The sequence below is a fragment of the Tenrec ecaudatus genome, chromosome 14 (genome assembly GCF_050624435.1).
Source record: "Tenrec ecaudatus isolate mTenEca1 chromosome 14, mTenEca1.hap1, whole genome shotgun sequence".
In the NCBI taxonomy this organism is placed as follows: Eukaryota; Metazoa; Chordata; class Mammalia; order Afrosoricida; family Tenrecidae; genus Tenrec; species Tenrec ecaudatus.
Window position 1 is genome coordinate 97,231,471 of NC_134543.1, and position 25,942 is coordinate 97,257,412.

The window sequence follows — 25,942 nt, forward strand, 5'->3', positions numbered from 1 at the left end:
TGGACGTGTTGTGTGTGCTCGCTGGAGGGCGTGTTCTGCATCCAGCACCGCAGTCCACAGGTCCCAGCCCGTCTTGAGTCTGTGGCTTTCCCTTGGCAGGTCTTAGTCAACCTGGGCTTGGTTTACAAGGTGCAGCAGCACAGCGGCGTCATCTTCCAGTTTGTGGCTTTCATCAGACGACGCCAGAGGGCTCTGCCCGAAATCCTCGCAGCTGGCGGCCGGTACGACCTGCTGGTGAGCGCCCGCCCTGGAGGCTTTTTGTTCTGCTCAATGTTATGTCCTTCTCTGCTTGTGCTTTGAGAGGTTCCACACGTACAGAAAGATGGGAAGCAGTGTCCTGTTGCGCACCTGGGAGCCCTGGCGGGTGGCAGCGTGGGGGCGTGTTGGGCTGAAAGCACAGTCTTCCGGAGAAACGTCAGGCTTTGGACTCCCTACAGACTCACAGCCTCTGGGACAGGGACGCGGGGGACAGCTCCCCCGCCTGGTAGGCTTGCTTGAGTCCCAGTGGACGCCTTGGCAGGGAGTTTGAATTTGGTTTGGTTTTCCGTTATCTAGGAATACAAATATAACATGAGCCACATTTGTAATTTAAAAAAAAACTTATTTTTTCTTTTTAAATTATTTTCTCAATCATTTTATTGGGGGTTCGTACAACTCTTATCACAATCTATATGTACATCCATGTATCAAGCACATTTGTACACTTGTTGCCATCATCATGCTCAAAACATTTGCTTTCTACTTGAGCCCTTGGTATCAGCTCCTCATTTTTTAAAAAATCATTTTAATAGGGGCTCATTCAACTCCTATCACAATCCATACAGACATCAATTGTGTAAAGCACATTTGTACATTCTTTGCCGTCATCATTCTCAAAACATTTTCTCTCCACCCAAGCCCTTGTCATCAGGTCCTCATTTTCCCCTCCTTCCCCACTCCCCCTCCCTCATGAACCCTTGATAATTTATGTTATTATTATGTCATATCTTGCTCTGTCTCACGTCTCCCTTCCCCCGCTTTTCTGTTGTATGTCCCCCAGGGAGGAGGTCAAATGCAGATTCTTGAAATAGGGTCCCTCTTTCCAACCCACCCTCCCTTTGCCCTCCCAGTATCGCCACTCACTCCATTGGTCCTGAGGGAATCATCCGCCCTGGATTCCCTGTGTTTCCAGTTCCCATCTGTACCAGTGTACAACCTCTGGTCTAGTCAGGCTTGCAAGGTAGGATTCAGATCATGACAGTGGGAGGGGGGAAAGGAAGCATTTAGGAACTAGAGGAAAATTGTATTTTTGATCATTGCTACGTCGCACCCTGACTATCTCGTCTCCTCCCCAAGACCCTTCTGTAAGGGGATGTCCAGTGGCCTACAAATGGGCTTTGGGTCCACTCCGCACTCCCCTGCTCATTCACTATGGTAAGATTTTTGTTCTGATGATGCCTGATACCTGATCCCTTGACACCTTGTGATCACACAGGCTGGTGTGCTTCTTCCATGTGGGCTTTGTTGCTTCTGAGCTAGATGGCCGCTTGTTTACCTTCAATCCTTTAAGACCCCAGACGCTATCTCTTTTGATAGCTGGGCACCATCAGCTTTCTTCGCCACATTTGCTTATGCACCCATTTGTCTTCAGCGGTCATATCAGGGAGGTGAGCACACAATGATATGATTTTTTTGTTCTTTGATACCTGATAACTGATCCCTTCAGCACCTCATGGTCACACAGGCTGGCTTGCTTCCTCCATGTGGGCTTTATTACTTCTGAGCCAGATGGCTGCTTGTTTACTTTCAAGCCTGTAAGACCCCAGACGCTATATCTTTTGATAGCCGGGCACCATCAGCTTTCTTCACCACATTTAGATGTTCACACACTTTATCTTCAGCAGTGTGTCAGGAAGGTGAGCATCATAGAATGCCAGTTTAATAGAACAAAATATTCTTGCATTGAGGGAGTACTTGAGTGGAGGCCCAATGTCCCTCTGCTACCTTAATACTAACCTTATAAATATATGCACATAGATCTATTTCCCCATCCTTATGTATAAATATATTTGCATATGTATATGTCTTTATCTAGACCTTTATAAATGCCCTCTGCCTCCCAGCTCTTTCCTCTATTTCCTTTGACTTTCCTCCTCTCCCACTATCATGCTCAGTCCCCACCAGGGTTTCATCAGTTCCTCTTAGTTACATTACCCTTCATCATGCCCAACCAGGCCTCCCACACCCTCCTCACCACCGATTTGGATCGCTTCTTGTTCCCTTGTCCCTGGGTTTATTAACAGCACTACCTTTCCCCCCAGCTCCCCATCTCCCATGTTCCCACGGAACTATCAGTCCCATTGTTTTCTCCTCCAATTGTTCATCCAGCCTATTTTATTTAGACAGACCTGCGGGGATAATAACATGCGCAAAAACAAGACAGAGCACAGCCAAGCAACAATATACAACAAAACAACAATAAACCAATAACAAAAACAAAACACAACAAGAAAGAAAAGCTTGGAGTTAGTTCAAGGATTGTTTGTTGGCCTTTAGGAGTGTTTTCCAGTCCAGTCTGTTGGGGCACCACGCCCTGGCCCCAAAGTCCACCTTCAGCATTCCCTGGGGACCTCACCGCTCCATTCCCTTGCTGTTCTGTTGCACCCCCTTAATGTTTTGACTCGGTGTGACGGGATCCGATTGGGCGCAATTCCCACATTGTGTCTTCGGTGTTGTCGCCTGTAGGGCTATGGGTCAGTGAGGGACGTCGTGTCTCATAGTGGGGCTGGCCATGTGGTCCTCTCTGTCGACTGGCTGTTCTAATTGGGAACATCGACCTCCTGGCCTGGTGGGCCATGATGTACTCCACTCTCTCCTCCTCCCCCTTCATCTGCTCCGATCAGATATGTCCCTCTTCCAGAGCTGTAGATTCAGTGCCATCCTTTGAAATAAATTCTTCCAAGGGGAGAGGCAGATGTCCCCTTAGTAGTTGGGGTTGGGGCCGGCCCCCCATAAAAAAACTTTCAATGGTTATAAGGTTGTAGGAAGTGTCAGAGACAGTACGCAAAATCCCATTTACCCTCATCTCCCCACCTCCCCAGGTTAGATTTTACAAAACAATATGAAAACCAGGAAATTGACATCGGTGCCAAGTGTGTGCATAAGTGTGTGTCATTTGATCTCAAGGAAATTCCTATAACCGCCGCCGCCCTCAGGACACAGATCTGCCCCATCCTCTTAAAGACTCGCCAGTAACCACATTCGACCCACTCTGGTGAAACGTAGAGCCCCCCCCTCCCCTTATGAAGTGTTTCCCTCCACATGTGGAAAGCCACATCAGCCAGCCAGTGACCAGCGTGTTGCTCTCATGATCAAACATGACCTTGGAAGCCCAAGAGGGAGGGAAAGCCTGCTGTTTACCCATCAACATGCGCTCTCCACAGCTCTGCCTCTGATGCCCTTTCCGTTTCGGGGCCCCTTACCCCTTCTTCTAAGGCAGGTCTACTTGTAACCAGTTCTCTTAGTAGCTCTTTGAGAACGTTTCTATTTCCATTTCATTCCTAGGAAATTTTGCTAGATACTGGACAGCTTTGTGTTGTTGGGTTTGTTTTTCTGTACTTGAAAAATCTTACGCTACTTTCTTCCGCCCTCCGTGGCTTTGTCTGTCCATCAGATTGGGTTTTGTTTTTGTTTTGTGTTTGTCATTTCCCTCTCAATACTTCTGCTTTTGTCCTTTGTCTTTGGTGTTCTGATCTTTGACCAGCATGTGTCTTGGTAAGGATTTATTTGGATTTACTCCGGGGCTTGCTCTGCTTCTTCAACCTCCAGATCCATGGCTTTTACCAAGCTGAGGACTTGTTCCACCGGTGTTTCTCTGCCTGTTATCCCATCTCCTGCCAGGACGCTGGTGGCACAGATGTTAGCTGTTGGGTTACAGTCCCACAGGCCCCTCAGAGTCCGTCTGTTCGGCTTCTCAATCATTCACTCTCTGGCTCAGAGAGTTGCTTTTCAATCCGCTGAATTCTTTCCTTTCCATCCTGCTGTTGAGTCCACCATTGCTTTGCTGAAAATCTCCACTTCATTTGTTTGGAATGTGTACAGAAATTCCTGATGAAGTATGTTTGTGGGGCCACTTTGAGTTCTTGTCTCATAATTCCAACATCTCTGCCATCCTGGCATTGGTGTCTGTTGGTTTCCTTTGAGAGCTTGCGGTGTCTTAGTTTCCTATGTACTCTTCAATCCACGTCCTGGACGTGTTGCCTCTTGTGTTACATACGACTCTTGATCGTATGTGCATCTCAGACAGCACACCCGCGGGGCGAGGGGATGGGCACTGCCTCACCACTAGCAAGTAGAGTGACGTCACCGGGCCTGCTGCCCTCCATCGACTCTCCTGGGGTGAAGGGGAAGGCAGGGTGACCAGGTTACTGCAGGGCAGGATGGGGGTTCCAGGGACCCAGGAGACTCCCCCAGACGAAGTTGGGAAGGACTTCTCTTCACTGCTTCCCACAGACCTCCCGCATGACGTTGGGGTGGAAAGGCCAGGTCCGTTGCATCTGTGCGGAAATCAGCATCTAAGCTCCCCCTAGGCGCTCCTGGCAGAAGTAGGCCCGTGTCGTGTTTCATGACACTGTTCTGGAACAGTGCCATTGCTGTCCACAAGTTTCATCTCACTAGGTTGTCCCCATTCTGGTCCCTCAGCAGGAAAAAGTAGACTTTGGGGAGCATTTATTTGGTCAGCACTCTGGCAGTTCAAGGGTGTTGGTTTCTCCAGCCCCAAGTCAGGCTGCATGAGACAAAAAGAAATCCCAAGGAAGTCACGGCAGCGCTTCCTCAGCTCCCGGAGCCTGGTCAGAGCCTTGTCTCCGCCCTTCAGAATCTCCTGAGGTTTGTCTCAGGTTTAATGACCACGTGGAAACCTGCTGTAGTTCCGGGGGTGGTAAGGGAGACGCACCTCCAGAACTTTGTTTCTGTAACAAGTCCGGCTTATTCTAGAACAGCGGTTCTCAACCTGTGGGTCGCGACCCCCTTTCACAGAGGTCGCCCGATTCATCACAGTAGCAAAATGACAGTGATGAAGTAGCAATGAAAATAGTGTTATGGTTGGGGGGTCCCCACCACAGGAAGAAGGCTGAGAACCACTGTTCTAGAACCACAACCTAGCTGGGTAGGTTTGACTCTCTAGAAACATCTTACAAGCAGCCCGGGTGGCACAGTGGCTAAATCCTTTGGCTGCTAGCCACAGGGCAGTGGTTCGAACCCACCAGCCCCTCCGCAGCAGGCATGCGCTTCCGTGAAGACTCGCGGTGAAGCCCTTCTGCCTGCCCAGAAAGATCACTATGAGTTGGAATCAACTCAGTGGCAGTGTGTAAAAAGGAAAAAGAGACGGTGGGATTAACTTTAACAATGCGTCTTATTTACCAAAATGTAGTCAACATCTTATTTCAGCCTGGCATCAAAACGTGAACGCTTCCTTGTGAGCGAGAGCACATGAACTGCGTCACCGTCCGTCTGTGCGGGGGAGTTCATTTGGCTTAGCCACCTGTCTTGTGCTCCCTGGACGGCACGGACCAGAAGCAGCGCTCGCTGACGTCGTCTGCGTTCACGTGCCCACTTGCCATTCTCTCCGTCTGCTCGGCGACACGCTCTCCTTTTGGCTGAGCCCTCAGGTGGGAAGACGCTGGCAGGATACTCGTCCTCACTGTCTAACCAGAGCTGTGTGTGTCTCACCCGCCCGCCGCTGCAGATCCCCCAGTTTAGAGGGCCACAGGCCCTCGGACCAGTGCCCACTGCCATCGGCGTCAGCGTAGCCATAGACAAGATTTCAGCTGCCGTCCTCAGCATGGAAGAGCCTGTGAGTACCAGCACGGCCCTCCGGCCGCCTTGCGGGTAGTTTTCATTTCTGAAAGTGGGATTGACCTTTTGGAGTAACTTAAAGGAGCCTCAAATGTGGCAGCTGTAGGCCGGGAGTGGGTGTGAGGGTAGGGGCGGCGGGTTAGAAATCTACCTGGAACGTAGTACACAAGCCTAAAACACGGTGTCCGCCCTTGCATGACAGGCCGCATCCTCTGCTCTCCAGCAGGGGCTCAGGTCACCCATTCACCCTTTCATACAGAAGATTCTTCATGCTGCTTTTTTAAATGCCGTTCTGAAGAAGCCCTACTGGGGCTGCTTACGGAACGGTCAGTGGTTCAAATCCACCAGCCGCTCCGAGGGGGAGAGCTAGGTCCATCTGCTTCGGGCGAGATGGGCAGCTTTGGAAGCCCCATGGCTCCAGTCTGTTCTGTCATGGAGGGCTGCTATGAGCTGGATTGACGCCTTGGGATTGGGGGTTCCGGCTGTGCCATTTTGAAAGAACTCTGCACGGCGTGTGTTGCTGGGCAGGATTCCAGGCCCTCACTCAGACGCAGCCCCGCCCCACCCCACCCCCCGCCGGAGCCGGTGCCCTCTGCATGCCAGCACCTGGGTTCTTCTGACTGTCACCATTCTCTGTGTCTGATGCAGGTGACAGTGAGCTCTTGTGACCTCCTGGTGGTGAGCATTGGCCAGATGTCCATGTCCAGGGCCATCAACCTAACTCAGAAGCTCTGGGCAGCAGGCATCACAGCAGAAATCGTGTACGACTGCTCCCAGGTAAGGAGACAGAGGCCCCAGCAAGGCAGAACTAGCAGGCATAGCTTCAACGACAAATTGTCTTCTCCACCCGTAGAGTCTCCCCAACCAGGTTTCTCTCTCTGGTCGCACCTGCTTCCCGCATTGCTTTTCTGCTGCTGCAGGAACAAATGACTACAAACTTAGTGACTTAAATCAATACAGCCTGTTGGCTTAGCAGTTCTGGGTGGTCAGAAGTCCAAAATCCACTTCACCTGCTAACATCCAGGCTGGTTTCTTGTGGAGGCGCCAGGGGAGAATCTGTCTCCCGGCCCTTGTCCATCCCTGAGGATCTGCCTGCATCCTGCTGACTTCAGAGCCAACAGCATGGCTTCACCCTCCTCCCTGACCTCTGCTCTGTCCTCCCATCAGGACCTTGTGACTCCCTGGGGCCCTCCAAACCCATCCAAGAGCATCTCCCCACCTCCAAAATCCTTAATTTATTCATATCTGTGAGATGCAGTTGATGTAATGCTTTCCCAGATTCCAGGGAACCAGGGCGGGGTGGGGAATAGGGGCTTCCCAGCATTGTGGGAGAATCACACATCTTTTCATTCCGTTGTCCACAAACGTGATGAAACCACCTCATCCTGACAGGCCCACCACCTGACTCAGTGCATTTGCCAGTCTGCGGGAAAGGCAGGCTGTGGTTAGCATCGGTGGCTGCCGGTGACCCCCCCGCCAAGGCACCCCAAAGTGTGCAGGACTGCTACCTGCCCCAGGTGTGGAGGTAAGGGAAGTGGCACTCCTGAACACTCCCGTGGACTCATACCCACTAAAGGTGGCCAGCGTGTGAAGAGATGACCGGGGGTCCCATACACATCCCCATCCTTTCACATCCCCCGCCGCCGCCGAAACCTCAGAAATGGCTCCCTTCCTTCCGCCTGTGGGTGCCGCTACCCTACCAGAGGCGTGCTCGGCAGCAGCGGTCACCCTGGCAGAGCAGGTCTTCTCTGTCCCTAACGGTGGCTAGTGCGGGGTTCTCTGCTGTTGTGAAACGCAAGGCCCAGGACCACTTGCTTCAGCCCATCCAGCGGGGCCCTGCCGCCGTCTCTGTGTCTGTTTCTACGTCACGGCTGCTGCTCCCTGCCCTCGGACCTGCTGTCTCCTCCAGGTCGGGGTGGTGTCTGGGAGAGGGAAGCCTGGTGATTTCTGTGACGCTGGAAAACCGTTTCCGGTTGCTCCGCTACAGAGGTGGTCCACGGCTGCCTTAGAGCCGAAGCGGAAGGAAGGGAAGCAAAAGCGTTGCTATCCCACCTCGGAAATATTCTTGCTGAATATTAATGTCCCTGGTAGAGCCAGCGTCCTTGGTGACTAATAGCTCAGGCCTGCTCCTGGGATCGGGCGTTCGTGCTCCCACTCTGTGTCCCTCTGTTCCTTCTAGTCCCAGGAGGAGCTGCAAGAGTACTGCCGGCACCGGGACATCACCTGCGTGGCCCTCGTCTCAGATAAAGAAGGAAGCCACGTCAAGGTGAGGCCAAAGGAAGCGCTTGACAGTTGGACAGTGTGAGTCCGGGTGGACGAGAGAAACAAATCCAGGGAGACGCGTATGTGTGTAAGAGCGTTTTATATCAAAGAGCGATTGTACATGAAGAAAACATCCCGGCCCCGCCAAGTTCAAGTCCATAAGTCTGATATTAGCCCACATGCTGACACCAGTCTATAAACTCCTCTTCAGACTCGAGAAACACATGCAATGACGCCGTATGCAGGAAGATCACAGGCCAGTGGGTGGGAAGGCTTATGGACCCAGTGGCGGTGTAAGCATCTCAACACTGGCGGGGTCTCATGTAGATCCCTGTGTTTTGTCAGCAGAGAGTCCTTCAGGGAGTGAGGAGAGAGAGAGAGTGAGAGAGGAGGAAGAGGCAGAGGTAGAGATGAAGGAGGAGAAGAAGAGAAGGGAGGGAAGAGAGGAAAATATACAGGAGTTCCTAGACTCCACTCCTAATCCTCTCAAATGGACAGTTAATAACTACCACAGCCGCCAGTCTGCCCAGGCCCAGTGTGGGTGGAAGTCCGTCCATTGCCCCAGCGCTCCCCCTGAATGAAGGCGGGGCTCGTGAGTGGAGAGCACCTGAATCGGAGCACCTCCTGGAGCCTTATTTTCAAAAGGAAAGATACAATGGCTGTAGTTCCCACCTCCCCGCCCCCCTTCTGACTTTGCTACCTTGACCTCCTTGACCTCTTGTTCTACCTAAGGAAGCAAGGACAACAGTAACCAGAGCAGTTAACTGCCGGCTGCCTGTTGCCTCTGGCTGCATTTAATGAATGAGGTCCCCACCTTTGAGTAGACTCCCCTCGTGTTGGTGCTCAGCTACAGAGGAGAGTGGGTTCCTGTGCAGAGCCTCAGAAGCAGTTCCTTCGCAGTGTGTCACTCGTCCTTCATTGGCCTTCAGCCCCGTCTTTCCGTGCAGCTTTGGCTCCCCTTGCTTCCCTGCCCCTGCTCGGGACTGAACCTTGCCTCTCACTGGAAACTGGGCTCCCACAAGGCTCGTGTTGCTTGTTTCCTTTCTCTCACGTACCAAAGCCTGGCGCAGGTCTTGACCCAATGTCTGAAAAATCGTTTACCTGTGCCACCTGGTTCTTAGCTATTTAAGGGGAGGGCCATGTTTGTGGCCCCCTTTTGGAAGTCCCCGCATGCGTTGCTGATTTTTACTACCAGTTCCTAGTCTACTTGTTCATCACAAAATCATAAAGGACCCTACAACTCCACTGACCGCGCCTCGCCCAATCCAGTGGGGGAAGTGAACAGCTAGCCTCTGGGTGATTTCGTTGTCAAAACACACTCAGACTAGTTAGCAAATATGTGAAATTTTAATCCGAATCTGCTTTTCTTTGACACTTACTGGCTGTAGTTCTGCATTGTGGATTAAAAAAAAAATCGTTGTCTTTCTTTCTCAACGACATTCAAGTACATATTAGGAGGAAACTAGCCTGACACACGGGTTCTCGTGTCTGGTTTCAACGTCCCAATTACTTAGGGTGCTCCTAGGAATATGGTTTTCCAGACCCTTGACTCTCTTTAACCTCCTCTACACACACTTTCCAGGAACCCTGGTGGCTTAGTGCTTACCCATTGGGGAACTGCAAGGTCAGCAGTTGGAAACCACCAGCCAGTCCTTGGGAGAAGGATGGGACTTTCTACTCCCGTAGAGTTCTAGTCTTAGAATCCCAGAGGGGCCATTCTGCCCGGCCCTGTGGGTCACTGTGAATCGGAATGGACTCGGTGGCACTGAGGTGTAATGTGTCACGATGTGTAATGAACCATCCTAGGCTAACCCAGGGCTCCTCAACACAGGGGCGTTTTCACCCGGGCCAGCGTCGTGTGAGGGCCGCCCTGTGCCCTGTGCACCTCAGCCTCTTTACAGCATCCTCACCTCAAACCACTGGATGCTGACAGCAAAAGTCTCCAAGCCCAATGTCCCCTCCAGGGGGAACCGCCAGCCCAGGCAGTGACGTAGACCAGTGTCACTGATCCAGCCTGTGGGCTTCAGCAACCAGATGCTGAATCTGCCCTTTCTCTTGAAGGTGAAGTCTTTTGAGAAAGAAAGGCAAACGGAAAAACGTGTGCTGGAATCCGACCTCGTGGACCATGTGGTGCAGAAACTGAGGACGAAACTCGATGACAGGAGCATCAGGTACTCGTGCACTGGGCGTGAGGTCAGCGGGGGCGGAGGGGGGCCTGTCTAGATCCTGTATCCATGCGTTTTAAATGGCAGCTTTATCCTCCGGGAAGAAAGATCAGCCAGGATGACCTTTCCTGAGCACTGCAGTTTCTCGGCAGGAGCCCTGGTGGCTTAGAGGTCACGAGCTGGGTTGCGATCCGAAAGGTCAGTCATTGGAAACCACCAGCTGCTTCAAGGGAGAAAGCAGGACGTCCTGCTCCTGTGAACAGTGACCGTCTGCACAGGCTCGATGGCAGAGAGGGGCTTGCTCTGAACCCGTGTCAGCAGCTTGAGCTTTAGGGCGGGCATCTCGACAGAAGCTGATTGTCACATCTTTCTCCCACAAAGCAGTTGGTAAATCTGAACTGCCAACCTTTTGATTAGCAGGCAGGCACTTAACTACTCACGACAGTACAAAGATCCCCTTGATTTATTGCAAGGCGTCTTCCAGAAGACTCCGGAGACCTGCTGACACAGTGGGTTACGAGTTGGTTAGCACCAGGTGCTCCGGGGGAAAGGTGAGGCTTTCTGCACCCAGAAAGATTGACAGCCCCAAGACCCCCCCAGGGGCCGCTCTACCCTGTCCTATAGGGATGCTATGCGTTCCAATCGACTCAATGGCAGCGAATGTGGAGAGTTGTTGATGCAAGACTAGTAATAGCTCCTTTTTAATATTTGTTGTCATTACATTTCTATTAGTTTGAAAGCATAAGGAATCAAAGTCTGCCCACTGTTATCTTATGAAATCTGTCTATATTTTGTTAATGTACATTTTTAAATTGTTAATGTCATTCTAAAATATAACCTTCCGGGAAAGGGTTATGAGTTCTGTATGGTATACATGGGTTCAACTATCTGGATAGTAATTTAATACAATTAAAATCCCCAAGGTAAGAAAAATGGATGCAGCAATTCCACTTTTCAAGGATTTATTGTAAATGATTCCATAGCAATATGTACACAGAGGTCCTTTGGAGCATTGTTTATAACTGTGCTTGACAGACTTTTTGTCTCAGATCCCTGAATCCCTTAAGATTATTAAGGACCCCAAAGAACTTCTGCTTTTTTGGGTTGCCACTGTCAGTGTTTCTGTATTAGAAATTTTCATTGAAACAATTTGAAGATAATGTTTCGATTTAAAATACTTATTTTAAAATAGCAATAAGTTCATTGCATGTTAACCTACATATCATATTTTAATGAAAAATAACTCTATTCCAAAACACAATCAATTTAGTTGGCACAAATGTTTCATATTCTTACAGATCTCCTGTATGCATTGCTTCATATTGTGAAATACCTTAAATGACTTAGTAGAAGACGACCCAACTCTCATGTCTACTTTTGCATTCAATCCTTTGTCATATGTCCTGTCATGTCGTCCCTGGAAAGTTCCACTGCACACTTATGAGAGGATGAGAGTGAAAAAGACATAATATTTTAGGATTATTAGGAAGGTAGTTTTGCCCGCAGGGACCCCTGAAAGGGGCTCAGGAACTTCTAGGATTCACGAGGCCACACTCAGAGAATCTCTGCTTTATCCCAGCAAGATATGTTCTAGCAGGAAATCGTCTGAGTCGTGAACTACAGCAAAATAACCGCAGCCCAGTCACGATGAGCTTACTGACATGGAAGACGGTCCACAAAGAGGATGCATAGCATGATCCTACTTATGTTTTAACCTCAGTGCACTAGCCCAGGCACGAAAGGCGGGTCTGGAGGATACACAGAGTGTTCAAGTGTAAGCGATTTCTGCTTAGTGGGGTGACAGGTCTTACTTCATCCATTTTACACACTTGTAACAGATGGACAGCTGCTCAAAATCAGAAGACAGACAACACCCAAGAACTTTTTATTTTTGCTTCCTTCATTGATTCTCTCAACCAGTAGTGAATTTGCCGCACCAGGCACGCCCATCCTGAAACAAATTCCCTGGCCCAAATACCAGCGCCAAAGACGGGGAAACCCTGGCTTATTACAAAACACACGTTCTTGCCTGTGTCCCCCCTCCTCCCTGCCCCTGCCCCAACCCTCCTCGTTTTCACCTGGTTTGAAAAAGCTCCCATCAGCCCTTTTCTTGGGAAACGTAGTTCTTTTTTTCAGGGGGTAGTAAGGGTGTTGTGTATTTCTTGAAGTCACGGAGCATTAGAACTACAGATCCAAACGAAAGGCAGACTTGGGTGAGAAAACGAAATAATTTTCTAATTAGTAATGAGTACAGGAGAAGATCATTAAACCTTGAAAACCAGATGGGGTTTCATTTTATGGGAGAAAGAGTCAAAATCTTCCCTTAACGTGAACGATTAGTCCCTGTCTTTTCAAGAGCGAGTATTATTGTGTGTCTAAGGCTATCAGTTAACCCACAGCTTTTGAAAAAGTGTCCTTATTTAAAACGTGTTCTGTGGCAGTTTGTGAAGGCTGCGGCCATATTGCTGCTGGGCCCGCTGTCACTGATGTTTGTTTGTATCGTGAGGGCGGTGGAAAGAAGCGCCCATTACATTTAATGAAATTAGCTGCTTGTGTGGAGCCAGGATTTCAAACCCCTCTGAAGACGTCAGAATGTTTTCTTTAGGCATCTGTTGACTTGACGTGACCTGCCCTTGACCAAAACCTTAGCGAAATGCCAGTTTGGGGTTGTTTTTCTCCCCACTCGTCACCTGAGGGGACATGACTCCTATGTGTACTAGGCAAAGTGGCTCACTGTTCACTAGCTGTTGCTTCTGCCTTATCAACGGTTTACTAATTGTTCTCATTTGCTTGTTTTTAGAGAAGCTTCCGATAATCTTGCAGTGCAAAATCTGAAGGGGTCATGTTCTAATGCTTCAGGTATAATTACTAATTACTATCTGGACATCAGAATGCATGTTTGTCGCTCGCGGATGTACATTTGCTCTCCGCACCTAACAACTGTGACCAGTTCCGGGTCACATCGGAGATGTGTTGGCTTTATCCCATAAATTGTCCCAAGTGGAATTTATCCTTATGCTTGGAAATCCACATCCACAAAAATGAGCTGAGTTTTGCAAACAGTTTGATCTTCCTTGGATCCCATTTCTCGTGTAAACGCCAGGCAGATCACTTTCCTAGACTCTTTCCCGTGGAAGAAAGGCATTTTGTGATCTGCTGGAGAAGGGCGCTGTACACACTGTTTGCATGAAAATGCAGAGGTCACTGGTGGCAGTTACATCCCTTCAACTTCTTCATATCTGTCAACCTTGCTGAAAAAGACGTGTCCTGATGAAGTCTATTGGGACGTGTTTGACTTTTAAAACTAACAAGATTGGGTCTTTGCAGGCTGATTTCTGTTAACCTTGACTTTGTGTTGCCACCAAATTGAAATCCTTTGAGGAATGTTTAGGGATACTGTCTTTTGAGCGACTACATTAGGCATTCCTTGCTTGGATCGTAGGGTTTTGATACTGTCACCTCCTACTTGGTTGTCAGGCTCCCCTTCCTGCACCCAAGGGCAGGAGCACTAGCCCCCTGGCTGTTGGGGTTCTGAGCTCCTCCTTGGTCAAGGGCAGGTGGTGGCAGAGACAGAGAAAGGCCCCACTGTAATTGAGCCCCTGACTTCTCAAGAGGATGGGTTCCCTCTAGTCAAGCCTGTGATATGTGCACGGAAACGTCATTTCCTTTCTGTAATGTTGCTGTCTTGGTGGCAGGTCTGTTCGAGATTCACGGAACCCCAGTGGTTCCCAACGTGATTGTGATCCCGCCAGAGAAGCTCTCAGCCAGCACCCGGAGGCGGTATGAGACTCAGGTACTCGGACCCGCTTCGGCCTTCTTCTGCGGGAGGCCGAGAAGCAAGCAAATGGGGAAAAGAAATAAGGGAAACGGTTCCTAAAACTGTTTGTCTCCCCACTCCCCTCATTCTGAAAAACACACCAACACAAAGCATCTCTCTGGGGGCAAGATGGTGTCCTATCGGTTGTCAGTTGGCGTTGGATCCACACACGCGCCTCCCAGACTGGCTCGTGGCCCATTGGGGTGGTTTTGGTTTTCAGTGAAGCAGAAGAGATCTGCCACAAAGACTTTGGGACAATTTTCTCATTTCATGCATGTTATGTTATGCGTATCTTGGTGCTGAGTTAAGGGGGTGCGGGGGGAAGAAGCACATTGGCCCCTGCCCTGAAAGAACTTGTGATTTTAGAAGTGTATGCATTCATCATTGGAGAAGAGTCGAAGCTACGTAGTAACAGTTGTCAGCTGCTGTTCAGTCATGTCCGACACAGTGACCGCATGTACACACGCAGTAGACTGCCGAATTAATGAATTGGCTGCTGTGGGAAAGACGGAGACGCGTGACAGAGTGGGTGATGGGAGGTGCACCGGCGAATATGTTCCGAGTGGAAAGGCGGTGAGGACGAGCTAGTGGGGGGCACTCAGCCAGTTACTTGGGAAGAGGGCAGGTGTCAGAGAGCAGACAGTATCAGGAAGTCAGATGAAAATAGAAAACATCAGTCAGCTCATTATGTTTTAAGTCCTCCAGCTGTGTCTGAGGATGCTGAAAGGAACCCTTTCTTGTCATCTCTGGTTCTCATCGCCTACTTCAGTTCTGCTTCTCGATTGCTGACACCTCCCCTCTTCCCCCCACCGCCTTTTCCAAATTTAGCTTAATGCTGAAATCTCCCTGCTTCCAAGGACATAATTTCAGGCCACCGAGCCATTACCATTTCAAAATAATGCTAAGCAGCAAGAAGAAGGCTAAGTACATGACTGAGAGATTAGAAATCACCCCTCTTCCTGAGACACATGGAGAGCTCTCTAGGTGACCTTCAGAGCCTCTGTCTCCCCGTGGTCGCTTCCTGGAACTAAGAAATGAGGTGGCGAGGGAGGTGACTGGGTTTGGCACTTTCTGAATTGTTATCTCCTCCTTAGGTTCAAACTCGGCTCCAGACCTCCCTTGCCAACTTACATCAGAAGAGCAGTGACATTGAAATTTTGGCTGTAAGTCGCTTTATCATGTTGAAGATGGCTCCTGCCTCCCTCCTCCCCTGATCCCTGTGGCGCAGCAGGTTAAGCATGGGGCTGCTACCCTTAGGGTTAGCCGTTCCAGCCCATCAGCCACTCCTCACAGAGGATGACGCTGTCTGCTCCGTTCAAACCAACAGCCTGAGAAACCCCAGGCGGCAGTTCTGCTCTGTCCTAAAGGTGGCCAGGAGTCCGCATTGACTCGATGGCAGTGGGTGTGGCTTTTGTTGTGGTCTATCCATACTTTTCCTTGGCGTTAGGCCCTTTGGCTCACTGTCAGCAGTATATGGGTGCAGGCTGTTACTCAGCCACCTGCAGTGGAAACCTGTAGAGCACGGGGAGAGCCGCAGGGTTTGGATGGCTTTTTCTCCTACTTTCTTCCTCTCGAAGATGAAGGGACGGGGTGCAAACAGAGCATCCTTCTTCTGAATGTCTCGGACCTCTGCCTCAGTTAAGGCCATGCGGATTCATTTAGCAGGGTCACGCCTCTGAGGGGACAGGGAGAAGAGTTTCTGCCAGAGCTGGGGTCTCCTGCACCGTCTGTTCACTTGGTCCCCTAGCACAGTAGCTGCCCAGACAATGCCAGTGACACCACAGCCACAAGGCAGCATGTGCTGGATGCCCGGAGTCTGACGTGCATTTGTGTGTTGACAGGTGGATCTGCCCAAAGAGACCATCTTACAGTTTCTATCGTTAGAGGTAAGCAGGAAGGTCTGCTCGCTGGCCTTGAAAACCCCAAAGCCTTGCTACTGACTTGCCAAAAGAAAATGGGGAGGGCAGGGGCTGTCCTGGGGGTTCACTTTCCTGCAGTTTCAGGAGTTGAAGAGTATGGTTCCTTGTATGTTTTGTATACAAGACAAAGTCATCTAATCCTAATGATTCCTAGATGGAGGTCAGTGCTGTGACTGTCCCCCCCCCACCTTTTACACACGAGAGTGGGAGCAGAGATTAAATATTTTAGGCAAAATCACCATCCATGCAAGAGCCAGGATTCAAATCTAGGCAGACCAATGGCATCTGTGTTCTCAGCCATTATACTCTGCTGCCTCACAAGAACATTCACTCCTGCTGAGGAAGCTGGTTTGTAGAATTAGACCGAGACAGAGAACCCTTTTCATAACGTCATCATCAATTCAGGGTTGGGCTTATGCTTTTGATGGGCACACCGCCCTAGGGAGCACATGTTAAATTCGAGTCGGCACACCGCACATAGCTCCGCAGTGTGTCAGTCAGATCAAAGAAGATGGGGTTGTTGTTCTTTTTGCCCATCTATATTTAGCCCCAGATTAAATGAAAAGTTAACCTTCTGGTTTCTCTTGCGCTCTTGAAAAAAAGCATTCACCACTGGACTGGCAATCTATGGACTGGTGATCTATGGTCCACTCAGAGGGCACGCACTGGTGGTGACGGCAGTTTACCCATTTTATACAAATCAAACAAATTAGGCAGCAGCAGGTCTCTACCCCTTTGTTCACCAGCTGCTTTAAGCCAGCTCTATGCCATGCCGCTGGCAGCTCCTATAGACCTAACTTGCTTGGAGGCTTAACAAGCCGCCTAAGGAATCTAAGTGCAAAGACGCACACACCCGAGACCAGGCCGCAGACCCAGGTTGCTGCGTCAGTCATCAGGCTTCACTCAGGTAGACTGGCTGGAAGAAGACTGATGCTTCAGAGAAAGAATCACCAGCTGCTGTCTCCCCGGCAGCACTGTTGGGGAGTCCTAGAACTCATCTCTTCTGACACACTGGAAAGGGGGCAACAAACGAACGAGAGGGTGGGGGGAGCATCAGTGCATCCAGACAGAGGGAGTTCCTGAGCCCTAGCGCCCTGCTGTGAAGTTGCTCTTTTCTCCTAGTGGGACGCTGATGAACAGGCGTTCAACACAACAGTGAAGCAGCTGCTCTCACACCTGCCGAAGCAGAGATACCTCAAATTAGTCTGTGACGAAATTTACAGCATCAAAGTTGAGAAAAAGTAAGTTCTGGCTTGGGTTTGAACTCAGGGAGGGGTTGTAGGATAGCGCACACACCACTGTGAGGGGGGAGTGTTTAATGGCTGTCATTAGGATGACAGCTTGGTCACTGATGCGATGACAACTCACGGTGATCACCAGATCTCGACGACACAGCGATCCCTTCCTTCTAAAGAGCGCAGTGAAAGGTGCTCCGGTCAAGCAGGCCAGTTGTCTGATGCTCATCCACTTCTCAGGCCAGCAGGGAAGCTGAGAGGGGAGCAGTTCTCGCGTGCAGACCCTGGCCAGTCACGGCTTCTGTGGAACTGCCGTTGTCAGTGACTTGCCTTCCATATTGTTTCTGCTTAAACTCCTACCATTAAGTGTTCTAAAAACGCTTCAGTTTTTACCAATGTGCGTAAGGGGTCTTCCAAAAGTTCATGGAAAAGTGAAATCAAAAGATGGCATTTTTCAGGGAACATCTTTGAAGCCCACCCATGGCCGTCTCTTTCTTCACAGGGTGTCTGTGTTGTTCCTGTACAGCTACAGAGACGACTACTACAGAATCTTGTTTTAGTCCTCCCAACGGGCCCACAGATTGGGGCTTGTACCGTGGAATGTTGTGCATTCGCTGTAATTGTCAACCCCCTTCAAGTCCTAACAGGTGGTCTTGTCAAGTTGAGCTTGGTCAGCTCTTTATGTGTACTGTATTATAAACTTACTTTTTTTAGTATAATAAATGCTTTCCTACTTTCTGCTGCTTTTTCATTGCACATCTATTAGCAGGAAACATCTGGGAGTTGAAACTCTAACAGCTTTGCTCTTCCCGTGGTCTCAATGACTAGGCGTGCACAACGTCTACGCAGAAGGACCCAAAGGGAGGCAAGCTATCAGTGCCACAGAGGGACTTATTCTTTGGCACAGTGGTGTGCAGTGCACTGCGATCCCCAGGGCCAGCAGTTCGAGATCACCAGCGGATCCATGGGGGAGATAGGGCTTTCTACTCCTTTAAAACAATCTCAAGTTCACGGGCATTTCCATCCTATATATCCTATAGGGTTCCTGAGTCAGCATTAACTAAAGGGCAAATGATGTGCATCTACAGGTCGTAGATGCGTTGGTGGTACAGGGTAAGAGGTCAGCAGTTCAGCAGAAGGTCAGTAGTTGGAGCTCACCCAGCAGCTCCACAGGGAAATCGACCCCGTGATCTGCTCCCTTCAAGGGGCAGCCCAGCCAACTCTCAGGGAAGCTCCACCCTGGCCTATGCAGTCACTAGGAGTTGAAAATCAACAACACCCCAAGTGGTTCAACACAGGTTTTGCTCAGCTGAAAACACACTCAGCAGTGGCTAAAGGAGCTATGATGATAAACCTGTACAAGCCATGGGACAATGGGTGTCAGTAAATGAGTAGCTCTCAATTCCCACCACCTAAAAGAACGCTGTTGACTTCCAGAACAGGTAGTGATGACCAGAACTATAAAAACGGGGTCGGGAAAAGAATGAACAAGAAGCAGCGCTGATAAAGGGTTCAATGATAAATTGCTCTTCACACAAGGCAGCTACAGAGCGGAATATACAGCATGCAACAGACACCAGAGGAGAAGTAACTGGTTTCTAACCACACTCTCCCTGTAAACACTGCAGCCCCTTCTGCCCTTGTCCTCCACAATGACTCGAAATCTCTTATGGAAACAGCCAGAAGCCTCGCCCTGTGGCTGAGGGAAACCAGCCCGGGGTGGTCAGTGGGGAGAGCAGGCTGCCCGGCGCCCTCACTGTGCTGCTTTACTCTTCTTACTCTTGCTCTTCTTGTCCCTCTTCTTCAGCCCGTCCATGTTCGCTCGGAGCAGGTTTGAATAGGCCTGAAAAACAGAGTGCGCGGTCTTAGTGGGAAGGGTGGCACAGCAGTGGGTGGCTGCCTCCAGTCCGCAATGAATTTGTTGTTAGCTGTCTTTGAATCAGTGACCAGTGTACAAGCACACGGAATGCTACTGGGTCCTGAGCTGCGTTCGTGATCACTGCTGAACCCACTGTGGGTTTAAGTGTCTTCCGGCCCAGGAGGCTCATCTGCCAGCACTCCAGTGTGTGATCTACTCTGGTGATCTATATTCACTGACTGCTTTTGGAACCGTGTTTCCAAGGTGTTCTCATCCGGATCTCTCTGCTGACATCTGGCCCGCTACTCATGCCGGAAATAGGAAGGCACAACTTCAGTATCATGGAAGTATGTGCCCCACCTCCATGACACGATCACAGGACAAATGGGTGCATAAGCAATGTGGCGAAGAAAGATGATGGTGCCTGGCTATCAAAAAGTATAGCGTCTGGGGTCTTAAAGGCTTGAAGGAAAACAAGCGGCCATCTAGCTCAGAAGCAACAAAGCCCACATGGAAGAAGCACACCAGCCTGTGTGACCACGAGGTGTCGAAGGGATAAGGTATAAGGCATCATGAGAACAAAAAAATCTTGCCATAGTGAATGGGGGGGGAGTACCGAGTGGAGACCCAAAGCCCATTTGTCAGCCACTGGAGATGCCCTTGCAGAGGGGTCTAGGGGAGGAGACGAGCCAGTCAAGGTGTGATGTAGCACAGATGAAAAATACAACTTTCCTCTAGTTCCTAAATGCTTCCTCCCCACGTCCCCCATCATGATCTGAATTCTACCTTTCAAGTCTGGCTAGACCAGAGGATGTACACTGGTACAGATAGGAACTGGAAACACAGGAAATCCAGGGCGGATGATGCCTTCAGGACCAGCGGTATGAGGGGCAATACTTGGAGGGTAGAGGGTGAGTGGGTTGGAAAGAGGGAACCGATTACAGGAATCTGCATGTGACCTCCTCTCTGGGGGACGGACAACAGAAAAGTGGGTGAAGGGCGACATCAGACAGGGAAAGATATGACAAAATAATTTATAAATTATCAAGGGCCCATGAGAGAGGGGGGAGCTAGGAGAGAGAGGGAAAAATGACCTGATGCAAAAGGCTTAAGTGGAGAGCAAATATTTTGAGAGTGATAAGGGCAATGAATGTACAGATGTGCTTCACAAAATTGATGTATGTGTGGATTGTGATGAGTTGTATGAGCTCCTAATAAAACAATTAAGAAAAAAAAAATGTGCCCACCCACCACAGCATAGCAAACTGCCAGTCGGATGCTGAGGGAGGGTGAACTTTGGGGTAGCCATGAACAGAAAGCCTACCTGGGAAGGAATACGAATCATAGTGGGACACTTGCATTTAAGGAAAATTATATGAGAGAAAAATCACTTTCACGGTACTTTTGGTTTTTTTCTGGGGGGGGGGGCAGGCAACTTTTAAACTATACTAAAGGTAGAAACTATCTGATTCCTAAAGCAATACAATCTAGCTTAAAAACTAGAAAGGAAGATGGCATCCATGCTGAAAGTAAAACTTATCAAGGGCAGGGAACCCAAATATCAGTGTGAGGTCAGTGGTCGACATGAAACTGTCTTGTACCCTGAGAAGGAGATTGAGGGGACACCAGAAACTCACCATCTGAAACTTATTTACTTCTTTGGAGCTCACCTGGGAAAAGAGGAAGCAGAAGTTGCCTGTTACATGGGACTCCTCTGCCCGACCCCCACCATCGCCCAGAAGCTTCAGGAAGACAGCAGCCAAACGAAAGACATCCCAACCCCAGGGTCACAGTACACTCGCGATGATCATTTCCCTACTCCACTCCCTTCTGCCGGGATGGCAAACAAAGTGGCACTGCGCCTTCCCCCACTCACCAAGCCAGAGGGGGTGCCTAAACGAGTTTTCTGGAAGCCTTTATCCATTTGGCATTGACTCTTCTCGGTTCTGAGGGATGTCCAAGGACTTCCCAGCATTGAGTTATTTGGTCAAGATCTGTTTCAATTCCTCCCTCCTCCCCCTCTTACTTGAAGCCTTTCATAAATTCCAGGAGAACGACAGGGCTCTCTACTCTTGTAAAGTCCCTAGTTTTTTTTAAACCACATAAGCTTGCATCACTAGAAATCTTCTCAAGAGAACATAAATCCCCTCACCGAAGGGTCACAAAGAATGAAATGAGCAAGCAAGTCAGGGTGCAGTACAGCACTGACGGAATGCATAACATTCCTCTAGTTCTTCAATGCTTCCTCCACCCCTACCCCCACCCCCTACGCGGTCTCATGGCCCCAGCTCTACCTTTCAAACCGGGCTAGACCGGACCTTGAACACTGGTACAGATAAGAGCTCTCAATACAGGGAACCCAGGACAGATAAGCCCCTCAGGAACAGTAACGGGAGTAGCAATACCATGAGGGTAGGGGAAGTGGGAGAGAAAGGGAACCAGCTGCAATGATTGATACCCCCTAGGGCAGTGGTTCTCCACTTTCCTCATGCTGAGACCCTCACGTTGTGGTGACCCCCCAACCATAAAAATTTTTTTGTTGCTAATTCATAACTCATTTTGTAACTTATGAATTGGGCAACCCCTGTAAAAGAGTCTTTCGGCCTCCAAAAGGGTTGCAACCCACAGGTCACAGAAACATGGGTGAAGGGAGACGACGGGTGGTGTGAGATATGAAAATAATTTATAATTTATCAAGGGTTCACGAGGGTGGGAGGGTACGGGAGAGAGGCAAAAAAGTTGATACCAAGAGCTCAAGTATTAAGAAAATGTTTTGAAAACGATCGTGGTACCAAATGTACAGATGTGCTTGACCCAATGGATGGCTGTATGGATTGTGATAAGAGTTGAATGCCCCCAATAAAATGATCCAGGGGGGAAAAAAGCTGTTAGATCCCCCCCCCAATGAAATGATTTATTAAAAAGGAAAAGGGAAAAACAAAGGTAACTTATAAAGGGAGACTTATTAACTAATTATGGTCTGTATTTCCCGTGAATGGCTTCTACAGCAGAAAACGTGCTCGTTTGGAATGCAGGGAGTCTTGCTTGGTCATATGCAACCTCACTTTGAAAGGGAAGATGGAGCTTTAAAAACTAAATTTCGGTTCTCTCATCTACCAAGCCTAACGCACAACTGCTATGTGCACCAAGGAAACAGGAATGAAGAATCAGCGAAAAAAGACCATTTGGTCTCCACTCGTCGAAGGCCAGGCATAGTAGTACAGGAATAAGGAACCGACTGCTAGCTGACACGGCTCCTCACAGGGCTCCGGGGCTAACACCAACCAACAGGCTACACTACTTCCACAAAAACTGCTACCTTCTTCGATTTATTGTTAACACTTTATTGTGCTTACACAGAAGTAGTTTTCCACTTAATCATACACAGATTTCTCTGTGGTGGGATCTGGGGGCTCAGGATCATGAACGCTCGGGACGCCGAGGTCTCCTGGCCTCCCCGGCCACAGAGCTCTACATCCTGCTCTGGTGAGGAGCAGCTGAGACGCTCGTGAGCAGCCATCTAAGGCACCACTGTGCATCTCTCCCTGTCCAGAGGAAAGAAGAGTGAGGAAAATGGAAAACTCAGGGAAACAAATGGTCCCGTGGATTCCTGGCACACACATGCATACCCCACACACCATCCAGCTCTCACCACCACTGTCAGCTGTTCTTGTTAGGGGTCACTTAGAATGCCCGTCATAGAGGGAGAAAGAGTGGAACAAAACTCAAAATCAGAGGCAAGGCGTACTGGTCAGGTATAAACACTGATGGGGCCCGCCACCCCCTTAGGCACCCTGAAGTCTGGATTGAACTCTCCTCCACGACTTAATTTTCAGCTGGTCAAGCAATAGATAGGTCTATAAGGGGAACGATAACCCTAGACCAAAACCAAAGTCACTGCCATCGAGTCACATCCAGCTCATAGCGACTCTACAGGACAGGACAGAACTGTCCCCATGAGTTTCAGAGGTAATAACTATTTACAGGCGTAGAGAAAGCCCTGTTTTTCTCCCTTAGAGATGCTGCTGGTTTTGAACTGGGGACGTAAGCACTGCTGAATCAACTAAGATCAAAAGGACAACATCTGTCCAAGGTCAAAGTTCAGAGCAGTTAGGAGAGTTGTAGGGATGGCAATGGGAAGCACAAGGAAGTAGCCTAAGTGATGGTGCATTGAGGTATTTGCAATCAATGATATAAAACATGAGGAGAAGGGGGGAAAAGGATTTGCTTTGTAAATTTTCACCCAATTGACAAACATTTTTAAAAAGAAAAAGGGGTCCCGTGACATTGATGACAATGTGAGTCCTCCCCCCACCCCGATTTCCATTTGCCCAGGTTCCCAGCCCTCCCTGCCTTTGGTCTCCTACTGCTTGTTCTCAGGGGCACAGTCCTCAAGGAGTTAATACTATGCAGGTCAGTCTGCCAATTGACTGAGGTGGCCGCGAGGACTGGTCCATGCTGGAAGGGGTGACTTGGGCAATACCCCTCAGGGGTTCCTCCAACCCCTGCTAGACCAGTAAGTCTGGCCTTTTAGTAAGTTGACTTTTGTCCCACCCCACATTTCTCCCCCATTCTAACAGGGCCCTCAGAAAACAGTAGCAGTACCCAGGCACCACCTAGTTCTGGCCTCGGGCTGAAGGAGGCTGTGGCTGACATGAGCCATTAATCCTATGGACAAGTTGCTTCTTGGGTCTAGTGGTTTTCTTCGCTTTGCTCCGGGTGGAAAAGAGCCACTAGTTGGATCTTAGATGGTCACTCAAGTTCTAAGACCCCAGATGCTGCTCGTCAGAGTAGAATCTAGGACCCTGCCTTTATGCACTGTGTTATGCCAACTGATCTAGTTGTCCCCCAAGACTATGGTCCTTTGCCTTCAAGTCCATGAGCTCCGTCTGCAGAGGCGTTACGTTAACTGTAAGTGGTTTCCCTCTTTCCCCATGTGCCCTCCTAAATGTGTCTAAGATGGCTGGAAGCCCCTTGGCAGTGAGTTTTTTTGTTTGGTAGGAAAATCCAGCACCGTACTTCTGTGTGCATGCAGGCACAGTGCTGTGTGACCTCCCACATTAGCCTTATTTAAAATAGGGGCAAGAGGCGGGGGTTAGAGCCAGGTCCACACAGGCTCTGTCTCAAAGTGAAGTTCTTGGAGTGCTGGAAAGGGCGCTCACCACTGTGCTGATCTTCTTCTTGCCATCCGTAGCTCTGAGCAGACATTTGTTGTCCGAAGGCTCGAAGGTGTCCACAGAACCTTTCCTGGGAATGGGTTTAGTTCGACCATCGTCTGCATCAGAAAGACATCCTGGTGACCACGGCCACTGCCCGTGCCGGGCAGACAAACACATGGCCAATATTCAACCAGCAGCGAAGGGATAGGAATGGCCCGCTAACCCACCCCCACTGTTCTAATTCTATGAACCACATCTTCCCCGGTCACTGACGCTTTGGGCACGCCTGGCGAACTGCGACACGAACACTAACCTCACAGCAGATTAACTCTCTCTCACCCCAGGCAGAGAGGGCCCTACACACTAGACGCTCGTGGTGACCAGCACTAGGGTCTAAGTGATGGGGCCACATCCGCCGCACCCATGCCATCCTCCAGCCCTGGGTGAGCCCTGGGTCGGAGGGGCACGCAGGGTAGGCGAGGATCCGCGGGAGCCACTCTGCGCTCCTGCCCGCCCCCACACTGGGGGCTTCTCCCCCAGCTTCCTCCCGGCCCGCAGCCCACGGCGGCTTACACTTCTTGAGGGTGATGAACACGCTGCCCGACAACCGGCACTTCTGGAAGAGCCTGGTCAGCTCCGTCAGGAACTGGAACACAACAAGCCCGTCCCCGTTAGGCGGGCCCGAGCCCCGGCGGCCGAGCCCCGGCCCCTCCGCAGGGGACCGAGGCCCCGAGCTGGGCGCTGACCCCCGCCCTGCCCCTCGGCCCACCGGAGCGGGCTACCTGCTCGCTCTCCAGCAGCACCATCCCGGGACCAGCCGCTCCGCTCCGTCAGCAGAAACGCCCAGGACTCGGGGCCGGAAGTCTCGCCAGGGCGGGGCGGAACTTCCGCTGGGGGATTTGCAGTCTCATCCACCAATCCCTGTCTCCGCCCGCGCCCCGCCCCGCCTGCGCCTGCGCCTGCGCCCTGGAACGCCCCCGACCCTGGGGAGGTAGGAGCTGACCCTTCCGGCTGAGGAAGAGCGCGCTGAAGAAAGGGCCGGTAGGAGGCTCGTACGTACTCCTGTGTCCACCCGCCTAGGTGTTGGGCAACTGGCCTGTTAGTTCAGTGGCTCAGCCGCCTCATCGTTAAAGTGTGGCTAATAATAGGATCCGCAGTGTGAAGATTAAACACTGAGCGGGAACGGCCCTATAAATGAATGTTGTGTTACTGTTGTGCTTGTTGACTTTGGCATTGTCATAACAACTGCAGACGAATAAATGCCTCCAAGCGCTCCCCTCTCCATTCCAAAGGCTAACCCCGAGGTCTAGCAAGAGAGGCTGGAGACGGGTTTTAGTTTCCTCTCTGGATTCCTTAAGACTTGGGTTGTAGACTCAGCTTTGCCAGTAGATCAGAATTCTAAAATCAAAGAATCTTCAGAGCCGCGTCTTTCTTCAGCTTCCAAAGCCCTGGTGCTGCTGCTAGGTGAGCTTGAACTGGGAATCGAAAGGTGGTCAGTTCAAGTCCATCAGCCACGCTTCAGGACTAAGGTGAGACTGGTTGCTTCCATAAAGATGTACAACCTGGGACACCTTGTACAGGCTGCTCTGCGTCACACTCCGCTTGATGGCAGTGGGTTTAGGTTGGGTCAAGTGCACCCCTGTCCTTTGCCGATGGCCCGTTCTTTACGACCATTCAAACCTCTTCCCTCTG

The 25,942-nt window shown here is 50.2% G+C and overlaps 2 protein-coding genes across 3 annotated transcripts in view; one reads left to right on the plus strand and one right to left on the minus strand.

Moving 5' to 3' along the window:
- EIF2AK4 (eukaryotic translation initiation factor 2 alpha kinase 4) overlaps positions 1-17,969 on the plus strand; it is a 104,438-nt gene extending 86,469 nt beyond the window's left edge. The window contains exons 29-39 of the mRNA XM_075531914.1: positions 100-234; positions 5,726-5,833; positions 6,484-6,612; positions 8,015-8,101; positions 10,159-10,268; positions 13,063-13,121; positions 13,958-14,055; positions 15,174-15,242; positions 15,921-15,965; positions 17,121-17,239; positions 17,736-17,969. Coding sequence (XP_075388029.1) covers positions 100-234; positions 5,726-5,833; positions 6,484-6,612; positions 8,015-8,101; positions 10,159-10,268; positions 13,063-13,121; positions 13,958-14,055; positions 15,174-15,242; positions 15,921-15,965; positions 17,121-17,239; positions 17,736-17,793 — 1,017 coding nt within the window. The 3' untranslated portion in view covers positions 17,794-17,969. The remainder of the gene's footprint in view (positions 1-99; positions 235-5,725; positions 5,834-6,483; positions 6,613-8,014; positions 8,102-10,158; positions 10,269-13,062; positions 13,122-13,957; positions 14,056-15,173; positions 15,243-15,920; positions 15,966-17,120; positions 17,240-17,735) is intronic.
- Positions 17,970-18,737: 768 nt separating this feature from the next.
- SRP14 (signal recognition particle 14) lies at positions 18,738-25,133 on the minus strand. Of its 2 annotated transcripts, XM_075531915.1 has the most exons (5): positions 25,033-25,133; positions 24,824-24,896; positions 24,254-24,366; positions 20,729-20,761; positions 18,738-19,076 (listed from the first exon to the last, which is right to left on the minus strand). In XM_075531915.1, exons 1-5 carry the CDS (start codon positions 25,054-25,056, stop codon positions 18,987-18,989), a joined length of 333 nt encoding a protein of 110 aa, XP_075388030.1. In that variant the 5' UTR covers positions 25,057-25,133; the 3' UTR covers positions 18,738-18,986. The 2 variants fall into 2 exon arrangements, with proteins under 2 accessions (XP_075388030.1, XP_075388032.1); XM_075531917.1 differs by lacking the exon at positions 20,729-20,761.
- Positions 25,134-25,942: the final 809 nt, after the last annotated feature.

Coding starts and splice junctions, on each gene's coding strand:
- SRP14 (XM_075531915.1), bottom strand. CDS start 25,056: ATGGTGCTGCTGGAGAGCGAGCAG. Junction 24,897..25,032: donor TGCTGCTGGAGAGCGAGCAG/GTAGCCCGCTCC, acceptor GTTGTGTTCCAG/TTCCTGACGGAGCTGACCAG. Junction 19,077..20,728: donor AAGTAAATAAGTTTCAGATG/GTGAGTTTCTGG, acceptor TCTGTTTTTCAG/GCCTATTCAAACCTGCTCCG.